The sequence below is a fragment of the Dunckerocampus dactyliophorus genome, chromosome 1, assembly GCF_027744805.1.
Source record: "Dunckerocampus dactyliophorus isolate RoL2022-P2 chromosome 1, RoL_Ddac_1.1, whole genome shotgun sequence".
NCBI classification, from domain to species: domain Eukaryota; kingdom Metazoa; phylum Chordata; class Actinopteri; order Syngnathiformes; family Syngnathidae; genus Dunckerocampus; species Dunckerocampus dactyliophorus.
In genome coordinates, this window is record NC_072819.1 from 4031003 (window position 1) to 4043708 (window position 12706).

The 12706-nt window shown below is 39.8% G+C and overlaps 2 protein-coding genes across 2 annotated transcripts; both read left to right on the plus strand.

Moving 5' to 3' along the window:
• Window positions 1–1249: 1249 nt before the first annotated feature.
• Window positions 1250–6167, plus strand: LOC129176740 (oocyte zinc finger protein XlCOF6.1-like). Its single transcript, XM_054767091.1, has 2 exons — window positions 1250–1706; window positions 3420–6167. The coding sequence occupies exons 1-2, from the start codon at window positions 1511–1513 to the stop codon at window positions 4535–4537; spliced, it is 1314 nt and encodes a 437-aa protein (XP_054623066.1). The 5' UTR covers window positions 1250–1510; the 3' UTR covers window positions 4538–6167.
• A 1739-nt stretch (window positions 6168–7906) lies between these two features.
• Window positions 7907–12325, plus strand: LOC129176912 (gastrula zinc finger protein XlCGF8.2DB-like). Its single transcript, XM_054767424.1, has 2 exons — window positions 7907–8364; window positions 10412–12325. The coding sequence occupies exon 2, from the start codon at window positions 10462–10464 to the stop codon at window positions 11527–11529; it is 1068 nt and encodes a 355-aa protein (XP_054623399.1). The 5' UTR covers window positions 7907–8364; window positions 10412–10461; the 3' UTR covers window positions 11530–12325.
• The last annotated feature ends 381 nt before the right edge of the window (window positions 12326–12706 follow it).

Below are 12706 nucleotides of genomic sequence, written 5' to 3' on the forward strand. Positions count from 1 at the left end.
ATCTTATTTATTATGTATTGTGTAAAACTAAGACATGAATAACATCAAATTAAAAGCACAACATGAATGCCGACCCACCATCCACCATTTCAAGCCTGGAGTTTTTCCAGAGAGATGATTACATCGCTGTTTGATGTGTGTGGTAAAAGGCAGTGTGCTAGCATGAATTTACTTGAGACAAATGTGCACACTAGCGCTCAATAAGTCATCAAAACATAGTATCAGCATTTGAGACCAACTATGAGGCGAAAGAAAAATGGTAAAAATACAGTAGTAGTCTATCGGCGGCATGAGATAAAGTTAGCACACGCATAATGGACATGCGTCAAGTGCAGACGGAGAGAATCCGGACACTTTTCAAAATAATACATCATTTAAATGATTTTTTCTTTCTGTGTAGCCCGGCTCCAAATACCCTGGGGTTAGGGATCACTGGTCTAATGGTTTGCATGTTGGCCACACAGTCACAGTCTGGACATCGGGAAGACCTGGGTTCGATTCTCCCTTGGGCATTTCTGTGTGGAGTTTGCATGTTCTCCCCGTGGGTTTCCTTCCACATTCCAAAAACTGGTTAACTGGCGACTCTAAATTGTCCATAGGTATGAATCTGAGTGTGAATGGTTGTTTGCCTATATGTGCCCTACGATTGGCTGGCGACCTGTCCAAGGTGTAGCCCGCCTCTCGCCCGAAGTCAGCTGAGATAGGCTCCAGCATACGCCCGCGACCCTAATGAGGAGAAGCGGTATAGAAAATGGATGGATGGATGGACAATCAGGACACTTTTGTCTAATTAAGATAGGGATCTATTCTGTGTTGAGCATGTACAGTAAATAAAGCCCTGGAAACAACACACATTAAACATAATGATATTTTTGCATGACACATTTATTTTACGCTTGTTTTGGTAAGAAATCAACTTAAGCAACGTAAAAAATCTGAGGAGCCAAAAGAACCGACTCATTTTAGGGAGCCTAGTCAAAAGAGTCGTACAACATGCCGAACTTCCCATCACGATCACTGAAGTCGGTAGTATCTCAGACATAACCAACAGTACCCACGACACCTCGCGCATGCGTGTCATTAAGTGACAGCTCTAGTGACAGCATTCAGCAGCATTCAGACCCATACATGACAATAAAAACCATTTGTTCACTTTGTAATGGGGATTTTGAGTCAACAGAACACGTTAATACATGAACGTAAGCATTGTTGGTACTGATTACGTTACTTAGCGCATGCGCACACCAGTCGCAACATTGGAAACCTATTCCGGGTAGCCTTCGGAGAAAAACGCAACGGATAATTGTTAAACAAGAAATGTTTAATGTGAGTGACACGCAGGTTAAGTAACAATGAGAGACTTTATTCATGACAGGATCAACTCTTCCGAGAGAACTCTGAAGGTTCTCGAGCTAGCTTAGCTTGCTAGCTGCTAACAAAGAGACCCGGAAGTCAACACATCGCGAAGCATAGATCAAGTGTGAGTGCAAAGTGTTGCGATTGTGTGAAAATGTGTAAAGTGCAAATGCTGAGAGCGTTGGTGAGTCAGCGACTAACTGCGGCTGTTGAAGAAATATTTGCAGTGCTGGAAAGAACGATAACAGAGTACGAGGAGGAACTTTCTCGGACAAAAGAGGAGAACGAGCGACAACGTGAACTACTGGACGCTGTTTTCAAGAAACCTGGAGTGGTTTTACACAGAGCAGGTCAGTTTCATGTGTGTTCGCACATGTTTATAAGCTTTCTGTTAATTAATGCGACTGATAACAAGCTTTTTCTCCGTGAATTGATATCGAGGGGTTGTGCCAGCAGTGTCGGATTGATACTAGCGTGATGACATGGATATTCGTCCGGTCGCGTCTGTGTTTATATTCACAGATAGATGTTTTTGTTGTAGTATTTTTAAATTGGATCGGATTGATCGCAAAATGTACAGTATCGACTCCACGTGAGGATGATCTATTACGTTGTCGTTAAAGAAAATACAGTACAGTTACATGGCGCCCGCGCTCCCCATAAAGGCCCAAGTGTGTTAGCTCCCGGTTGGTCTTATGTTAAATATATTGCTGGATTACTTGAACCAAAACAACTGGTTACAAAACACACATCAATACTGCCAACCAGTGGTCATCTTGTGGAATTGCATATGTGAGCACCGTGACATACAGTAACTTGAACACCCCCACTTGCTCTTATATTTAAAACAATACCAAACATTTCACATCACACACATTCATTTCATGTGTGCTTAATTACCAGAAATAACATTTCCAAACTTGAACAACTTGTCTGTGTTGCCGGCTCTGTCAGTAAACCAGCAACCATCTGATTAGTCGGAAAGTAATCAAGACTGGCCGACCGAAAATGTTGACCTGTGAAAGTGATATTTGATGCCCACAGGTTTACATCTCTGTCTACTGACATTTCACCAACGACGGCACCCTGCTTGCCCCGGAAAAGGTGTGCAATATTTTCAGACCTAGTAGGCCCGAACGCATTCAAGTACTGCTGCTTCAAGTACCTCGGGGTCTTGTTCACGAGTGGGGGAAGGCTGGAACGCGACATCGACACGCGGATTGGTGCGGTGTCTGCAGTGATGCAGACTCTGCATAGGTCCGTGAAGGTGAAACGGGAGCTGAGCCGAAAGGCAAAGCTCTTAAGTTACCAGTCGATCTACGATCCTTACCCTCCAATATGATCATAAGTTTTGGGTAGTGACCGAAAGGACAAGGTCCCAGGTAGTCGTGGCCAAAATGACTTTCCTCCATTGGGTGGCTGGGCTCTCCCTTAGATATGGAAAATTTCTGTCCAAACTACTAAATGATATCAGTTCCGTTTAGTCTTTTATTTTTCACATTTGAAAAACAAAGAAAACGCGAGCAACAGCTTACAGGCAGACCTGATTTGAGCCTCTTACCAAAAATAAAGTGGCGCCTCTTTTTGTTGTTAATTTCGCTGTCCGAGGCCGCCATGGGGCCGAGATGTTTGTTTTTTTCTTCCTCTGTGACCTCCGCCCAAATTCCTGCCACTGTTGTGAGGTGCACATCCTGCATGACATGTAAAAGTAGTGACTGCACTCTTTTAAGACGAACAATGAAAGAAGTTTATAGCGGCTATATTTTAATTACAATAAAAACCGGTAATCCATCGTATGGTCAAATATTGCGATAGTTTGATATTTGGTCACACTCCAAGGTCAGGAGTAGAAAAGTTAGCTTAGCCAAATAACAAACTTTAGGACACACAGTGGGGTGTTTTCTTACCACGTGTCAGCTAGCGGTATCCTGACTGCTGTGAAGGACACTGATGAGATCCTCAGAGACGCTGTCAGAACCCATGCTGGTGCAGGTGAATGCCTCACATGACAGAGCAAAGCTGGACTTTTCTAAAGCATGTCTCTGTCTTCCTGTGTCCTGCAGATGTCACTGAAGAAGATCTTCCTCCTGAGCAGCAGGAGTGGAACTCCAGGGTGGAGCAGGCGGAGACACAGCCCCCCCACATTAAAGAGGAACCGGAGGAGCCACAGCACCCCCATATTAAAGAGGAAGAGGAGGATCACAGCATCAGTCAGGAGGGAGACCATCTTGAAGGACTGAAGGAGTTCACAGTGATTGGTGTCACTGTGAAGAGTGAAGATGATGAAGGTGAAAGTGAGGAGAAGAGAGAGGTGGAGCCTCCAAGCAGCAGCTCAACTCAACACATGACAACAGAAGCTGATGGAGACCACTGTGGAGGATCACAAGCACACAACCTCTTAGCTCCACTATCAGATAGTGACGACACAACGTCACACTCTCCTGACACTGATGATGAAGACTCTGAAGCTGATATGACATGTCACACTGACAGCACACGCTGGAAATGTTCTCAATGTGACAAAACTTTTGTTAAAAAGGGAAATCTAAAAATACACATGAGACTTCACACGGGAGAGAAACCTTTCGCCTGCTCAGTTTGTGGTAAAAGATTCTCTCAAAGGTCACAGTTGAAATCACACACAAGAATACACACTGGAGAGAAACCTTTTCCTTGCTCGGTGTGCGGCAAAAGATTTTCACACAAAGTTGCTTTAAATAGACACATCAGAATCCACACTGGAGAAAAACCCTTTTCCTGCTCAGTTTGTGGTAAAACATTCATTGAGAAATCAAATTTGAAAGTCCACGCAAGATCACACACGGGAGAGAAACGTTTTCCTTGCTTGATCTGCGATAAAAGATTCTCTCAAAAAAATGATTTAAAAAGACACACAAGATCGCACACGGGAGAGAAACCCTTTCCTTGCCTGGTCTGTGCTAAAAGATTCTCTCAAAAACATGATTTAAAAAGACACACAAGAATACACACTGGGGAGAAACCCTTTCCTTGCTCGGTTTGTTCTAAAGTATTCACTGATAGGTCACATTTGAAAGTGCACATAAGATTACACACTGGAGAGAAACCTTTTCCTTGCTCGGTGTGCGATGAAAGATTTTATCAAAAAAAGTATTTAAAAATACACGCGAGAGTACACACTGGAGAGAAACCTTTTTCCTGAGCAGTTTGTAGTAATGTTTGATCTCAGAAGATAACTTGAGTACACACACAAGCACAATTCTTGTCAACGATTCACAAATAGCACAAACCTCACTGAACACATAATAATCCACACTAAGGAGAACTTTGACAACTTTTTTTTAAAGAATGCATTCAGCGGGTGGTTGCTCAGTATGGATGTCATTTTTTATATCAAAAATGTTGTCCATGATTGCCATTACCATAATTTCCTCCTTTCTTTGTGTCTGAGCAGGACCTAGCTAGCACCGGCTCTCCGTGCCGGCCAGACGCTGTTCACGTGATGGTGCCTTCAGGGGCATTGCGTAACTCTTAACGCGAAAGTACAATTTGCAATAAATACACTCAAAACGTGAATTCTACTTGAACTGAATTTAACTTTGAATGCAAGCGCTCACTGTGGGATCCAAATTTTCAAGAGACTTGTGTGTGTACAGTATATGTGTCTGTGTGTGTACGTTGCTATCGTTCTTTTTAACACTACAAGTATTTCTTCAGTGACTAATAAAGTGTGATGTTTTGTCTCTCTTGAAATCACAAAACATAAACGCTAGTGAAATAAAAACATTCTTATGGGATGTAGTGTTCCGATGCTTTGGAGTGTGAGAGTCAAGTCGTTCCAAAGGGAGACGTAACTGATGACATTTTTTCACATCAGTAAGGCTCTCATATCACAATTCCAAATGTCCAAAAGGAGGAGGAAGAAGCAGAGCTTATTCAATCCTACCCGCTCTTTGTTTCACACCCAACAGATACTACATTTACATACTACCATTACTACAGTTCACATCAAGTGCTGATGCGTTTGTTCATTTCGCATTCCACATGGTCCCTTTACTGGTTCTGAAGAACTTGAGAACATGGTAAAGCAATATAACAATGTGCTACAATGAAGGTGAGGTTAGCATAATAGCTCTGTGGTGCTTGATTCTTCTGAATTGGGTCATTTTAGTGCATTCTTTGAGTTCTTTACTCAATCTTTTGCATGCTTTGATTCCACATGCAGATATGCTGAAGGTTTTTAGCGTTGTGTGGGCGTGTAAGTGTTTTAAGTCCAATTTTTCCAATAAGATCATATTGCGTCTCTCGATGAAAAGAATCGTATTACGTTACATTAGCTCGTTATTTTTTGCTTTATGCATAATTTCAGCTGTTTGAAAGTTTACCAGATCAACAAATTTTAGTAGTCGGTGATTTTAGGAATAGAGGGTTTGTATATTCTCTGTAAGCGACCTCGTGGATGACCCTAATTGATCTTTTTTGTAGTACAGTTAGTGAGTGAAGTCTGCTTTTGTAGTTATTTCTCCATATCTCCGCACTATAAGTTAGATATGGTAATACTAGAGAGCAGTAGAGAGTATGGAGGGATTTTTGGTCCAGAAAAAATGTTGCCTTATTGAGTATAGAAATGTTTCTTGCCACTTTATGTTGTGTGTTTTTAATGTGGGATTTCTAGCTCATTTTGTCATCTATTACAACGCCTAGAAACGTATTTTCATTCACTTTGTCAATGTCCACACACATCTATTTGTATTTGCACTCAAGTATCTTTTCTGCTATTACCAAATAGCATTATTTTACTTTTACTTAGGTTCAGAGATCATCTATTTTTATCAAACCATCTTTTTAGTATATAGTCATTTCATCTGTGATCATTTTTATTAGCCTTTGTGTGCTATCTTCAGAACAGAATGCAATTGTGTCGTCTGCAAATAATACTAGCTTTAGGTCTTTTGTGACACTACAGATGTCGTTTATGTATAAGTTAAACAGTTTTGGCCCCAGTACTGACCCTGGGGGTACGCCACATGAGATATTTAAGCATACAGATGTAAATTCTCCTAGCTTTGCATATTGCTTGCTGGTTGCTAAGTAGCTTTTTAGCCAGTTCAAGGCTACTCCTTTGATTCCATACCTTTCTAGTTTGTTCATTAAGATATTGTGATTAATTGTATCAAATGCTTCTGTTAAATCCATAAATATTGCATCTGCGCACTCTCTGCAGTCTATAACGTTGGTCATTTCCTCAGTTATTTCGATCATAAATGTTTGCTCTGTATCCATATTGGCTATCCATCAACAATTCATTCTTGCTTATAAATGTATCTAATCTGTTGCTGAATAGCTTTTTTTATGATTTTAGAAAATTGTGGCAATAGAGAAACTATTTTGTCGGTAGTTTGTGAACTGATGTTTGTATATCATATCCCCATTTTTTAGATTTCCATGTTTCAAATATTGAGGGTAATCATCTTTCTTGGATCCATTCCTGATAGTTCTGTTTAAGATGCCCCATGTTGCTCTAATGTTATTTTTATTCTTGTCTAACAGTTTGCTATAATATTCTCTCTTATATATTCTTAAAATCCATCCATCCATCCATTTTCCTCCGCTTATTCGGGTCCGGGTCGCGGGGGCAGCAGTCTCAGTAGGGAAGCCCAGACTTCCCGGTCCCCAGCCACCTCCTCCAGCTCCACCAGGAGGACACCAAGGCGTTCCCAGGCCAGCTGTGAGACATAATCCCTCCAGCGCGTCCTAGGTCTGCCCCGGGGGCTTCTCCCGGCTGGGCATGCCCGGAACACCTCACCAGGGAGGCGTCCAGCAGGCATCCGGACTAGATGCCCGAGCCACCTCAACTGGCTCCTCTCGATGTGAAGGAGCAGCGGCTCTACTCTGAGCTCCTCGCGGATGACCGAGCTCCTCACACTATTCTTAAAATATTTGTTAATTTGTTTTTGTTCTTCTTATACTTATTTTCTGCTTCTTTGTTTTTTTGTATAATAAATCTCTTATATAATGTGTTACAAGCATTTTGCAATCCCCTTGTCATCAGCGGTTGATTTCTCCTCATTTTCTTGTTAGACAATTCCGTCAATGGGCAGTGCTTGTCGTAAAGCTTCATATAAATATTCGGAACGTGTTTAGACGCACTCCCAGCTTTGTTCCTCCAGATCTTTCTTAAAAACCTTCATTCTTTCTTCTGTTCGTAGTCTTTGAAATGTCTTTTTGTTTTCCACCTTTCCCTTGCCGTAGTTTTCACTGTAAATTATAAACACTGGAAGATGGTCACTGATGTCATTAATCAGCAGACCACCAGTCGTGTTATTATCAAAATCATTAGTAAATATATTATCAATTAGCGTGGCACAGTGTTCTGTAATTCTGCTTGGTCTTGTGATTTTAGGATACAGACTCAAACTGTGCATTGTGCGTTGCATCCATGAAGTCATCTAATATCTCGTATTTATTTGGATTCAGAAGATCATTATTGAAGTCACCACATACACAAATCATTTTTTGGCTGATGCCGGTGAAGTTACAAGTGACGTTACAACACGCATGCGCACACCGGCCGTCAACTTTGGAACTACAGTATATTCCAGGGAGCATTCGGAGAAAACCACAATGGATAATTGTTAAAAATATTTCATGAGAACGATAAAGACAGTAAGTGACAGACAGAGACGATTTTATTCATATCAGGATGAACTCGTCTCAGTGAACTTCGAGGCTTCGCATCTAGCTTTTGCTAGCTGTTAACAAAGAGACCCGGAAGTTAGCAATCCTTGGCTAAGTAGAGCTCGAGTGTGAGCGTAAAGTGTTGCGATTGTGTCAAAATGTGTAAAGTACAAATGCCGAGAGCGTCGGTGATTCAGCGACAGACTGCGGCGGTTGAATAAATATTTGTCGTGTGAGAAAGAACGACAGCAGAGTACGAGGCGGAACTTTCTTGAACAAAAGAAGAGAACGAGCGACGTCAACTACTGGACGCTGTTTTCAGGAAGCCCCAAGTTGTGTTACTCTGAGCAGGTTAGTTTCATTCTTGTCCTCACATGTTTATAAGCTTTCTATTTGTTCATTAACATTACTCATAAAAACCTTTTTTAAAACTGTATTTATAACGCAAGGTCCCATGGAAAGTGAACTGCACCGGTCTCAGGTTGTAAGTGTAGACGGTGTTTTAGTTGGTTCTGTCTCCTGACTTTACAAACTAGACGATCGAGCTATGTGTTTATATTTATTATTACTCTTGCTCACTGGTTATTTTTATTTATGAAGTTGCACGAACATACATCTCGATAGCATCAGCTCAACTCCGGTCCGTCACTTCAAGACTTCCGTGTGAAACAATGACCCTCGTCAGTGTTAGGTTCTTTTTCTCTACTTTGTCTTCCCCAGTGATTTTGAATATTCTTCACTTACAGCAGGGGTGTCCAGACTTTTCTCTGTACATTTTATTGTTGCAATGTTATGAATTGATTCCCATAATAGTTTGACTTTATTTCCATAACATTCTAACTTTTGCCCCAGCCAAATTTTCCAAAAATTACAACTTTATTTTGTGTAGCTTGTTTCTCAAAATACGTATTTTTCCTTATTATTTCAGCTTTATGCTATTAAAATAATATTATTTTTCTTCATAATGTAACAACATTACTAATGTAAATGATGACTTTTTTGTGTTAGTTTACAACTTTTTTTTAATATTTTGACTTTATTTTAGTAAAACTACTGTTGATTTTCCCAATATTTGCATTTTTTAAATTTTTCCAAAATTTCAACTTTCTTTTTAAATAATCTTCGTACATTTTCTTTTTGTAATATTATAACTTTATTCCCATAATATTTTTTACTTTACTCCCATAATAGCGAAACTTTTTCCCCCACCTAATTTTCCATAAATTATTTTAACTTTTTCTTTTGTTTGTTACATTACAACTTTTTTAATGATCTATTTTTCTTTAATATTTGAACTCTGTGCTTCTAAGAGGACCACATTTTTCCTCATAATGTTACAAGTTTTTTCTTGTCAAATTGCGATTTTTTTTTCTTTTTAGAATACGACTTTTTTTCTCTGAATATTTGGACTTTGTTCTTGTAAATTACAGCTGTTTTAGTTTTCTACTTGTACATGGTCTTTTTATAATCATGACATATTTGCCCCATAATATTTTGACTTTATTCCCATAATATTCTAACTGTTCCCCCAACCTAGTTTTCCAAAAATACAAATTTATTTAGTTTTGTTTGTTTCTCAAAATGTTACGACTTTGAAAAAAAAAAAAAAAATTTTCTTGAAAATTTCAACTTTCAACTAAAATTACATTATTTTTCCTCATAATATTATGGCATTATTCATGTAAAATTATGACTTTTTGTCGTTGGATTACAACTTTTTTTCTTTTAATATTTTGACTTTGGTCTTGTAAAATTACTATTGATTTTCCATTTTTGCTGCTGTGTTTTTTTTTTGTTTTTTTTTTTTTAACTTTTTTGGATGTTTTTTCTGGCAAGTGGGCTTTTAACTTCCTGTTTACTCTGCTAGATTTGGTAACTGGGCGAAAGCCAATTTCCCAGAAGTTTGAAGTTTGTGTCTTCCTGTGTGACTGTGCAAATTATCTTCATTCGTTCAGCCAAAATTTGCAAATAGTCCACCGGGTTAGCCGCTTCAGTCTCCATGTACCGGTGCTGCTCCTATAGTCCAGTTTTACTCCCATGACATTGTGGACTTGGCTCCTCCTTCGGGCTGCAGTACTTTACAACTGCAACTTGTGTTAATTTAATTTTCAGACTTTTGAAGGCATTCTCCTCTACATCCATCCATAGATTCTTCTTATGTGTCAGTTGTCTGAAAGGTACTCATAAAACCTCTGCAGGTAATTTACCATCCCCCATTTGGTGCGTTTGGTGGCATTTCTGTGATGGGGTAGAATTTAATAGCTTCTGCTTCTTCCTACTCATTTTTGGCAAACCTTGAATATGTGATGTATTTCATTGTAACCTTGTGTGCATGTTTGAAATAAAACTAAAAGTTTGACTTTTCTAAAGCATGTCTTTGTCTTTTTGTGTCCTGCAGACGTGAGTGAAGAACATTTTACTCCTGAGCAGCAAGAGTTGCACTCCAGGATGGAACACATTAAAGAGGAAGAGGAGGTTCCACTGCCATCCAATATTAAAGAGGAAAATGAGGACCCACAGGCCCTCCACATTAAAGAGGAAGAGGAGGATCACAGCATCAATCAGGAGGGAGAGCGTCTCGAAGGACTGGAGGAGTTCCCAGTGATTGGTGTTCTTGTGAAGAGTGAAGATGATGAAAGTGAAAGTGAGGAGAAGAGAGAGGTGGAGCCTTCAAGGAGCAGCTCAACTCAACACATGACAACAGAAGCTGATGGAGACCACTGTGGAGGATCACAAGCAGAAAACCTCATAGCTCCACTATCAGATAGTGATGACACAACGTCACACTCTCCTGACACTGATGATGAAGACTCTGAAGCTGATATGACATGTCACACTGACAACACACGCTGGAAATGCTCTCAATGTGACAAAAGTTTTTCTCAAAAGGGAAATCTGAAGAAACACCTGAGACACCACACTGGAGAGAAACCTTTCACATGCTCAGTTTGTGGTAAAAGATTCTCTGACCCATCAAATTTGAAAGTACACACTAGAATTCATACTGGAGAGAAACCTTTTCCTTGCACAGTGTGTGGTAAAAGATTTGTTCGACAAAGTGATTTGAAAACACACACGAGGATACACACTGGAGAGAAAGCTTTTCCTTGCACGGTGTGTGGCGTAAGATTCTCTCACAAAAATAGTTTAAAAAGACACGCAATGAAAATACACACCGGAGAGAAACCTTTCCCTTGTGTAGTCTGTGGTAAACGATTCTCTCAAAAGTGTGGTTTAAAAACACACACAAGAATACACGCTGGAGAGAAACGTTTTCCTTGCATGGTGTGTGGTAAAGGATTCAATTTTCCAGCTCATTTAAGTAGACACAAAATAATACACACTAGAGAGAAACCTTTTTCTTGCTCTGTTTGTGGGAAAGAATACAATCGTCAAGGTCATTTAAAAAGACACACAAGAGTGCACACTGGAGAGAAACCTTTCTCCTGCTCAGTTTGTGGTAAAAGTTTCTCTCAGAAGATGTCTTTGATAGGACACACAAGAACACACTCCTGAGGAAACAACCTTTCTTGTTGAATGTGTGGTCAGCGATTCACAAAGAGAACAAACTTGACTGAACACATAAGGATCCACCATGGGGAGAAAAAGGACGCGCCGGGCTGGATTTCAAAGTACACAATAAGGGAAGTGCGAATAAGACAGTATTGCTCTTTAAAAAACTAAAATTGTGTAAAAGGACTTGTAACGTGTGCCAACTGACATTATTATGAAATGTTTGCAACGTCTGTTTCATCTATCACATGCATGAACACACTTTTTTTTCTTGTAGACTTGAGAATTGTACATTTAATCTTCAGTAAAAGGGCATCCAGTGTAAAAACAAATCCAAACCCGTTCACGTGACTGACTCGCCCGGACGACCCCTGACAGGGAAGTGCCAAAAGTGAGAAAAAACATGACGAAAATAAAAATGGAATGAAAGTAATACATTTGCTCATTTTGCATGAACTTTCGATCAGGTGGGAAATTTGAGGGCGCGCACTGGAGAGAAACTATTTTCATGTTCAGGAGACAAGTAGGTTTTTAAATGTGTGGCGTCTTTGAGCTTGTTTGAAACTTTCAGTTCATTTGGAGAAGGAAAATTTTATATATGAAAGCTCAAGATAGCCTCAAATAAACTTAATAATAACTATGGTTCCACTCAGTGATGACGTGAATGTTCTGTTGTTATGTGTCCTGTGTTTGGCTGGCTTTGTCAATTAGCTTTTTATTTGTCTTACTTTGCTGTCGTTCTTTCTAACACTACAACTGTTTCTTGAGTGACTTTAATAAATGCGATGTTTTTTTTCTCTTGAATTCACAAAACATAAACTGTCGTGAAATAAAAACATTCTGATGGAACGAAGTGCTCCGATGCTATGGAGTGTCAGTCGAGTCGTTCGAAAGAGTAACTGATGACGTTGCAACACGCATGCGCACACCGGCCGTAAACTTTGGAACCACTGATCTAAACAAAAGACTGGATCGAGCTTCTATTGTTTTATTTTTGAAGCCAATGGAAATTTGCGGCGGCCATCTTGGTGAGACCACTTTGCTGTGAGACAACAGTATGGCAACGCACTGGTAAAACTTCGATTGATCGTATAGCCACCAAAATCAACTGCTAAAGGTTATAACTACTCAGATTTATACGCTTTTGTGTCATTTATCAAGCTAGTAAGATGTATTTTAG

Coding starts and splice junctions, on each gene's coding strand:
- LOC129176740 (XM_054767091.1), top strand. CDS start 1,511: ATGTGTAAAGTGCAAATGCTGAGAGCGTTGGTGAGTCAGCGACTAACT. Junction 1,707..3,419: donor AGTGGTTTTACACAGAGCAG/GTCAGTTTCATG, acceptor TGTGTCCTGCAG/ATGTCACTGAAGAAGATCTT.
- LOC129176912 (XM_054767424.1), top strand. CDS start 10,462: ATGGAACACATTAAAGAGGAAGAGGAGGTTCCACTGCCATCCAATATT.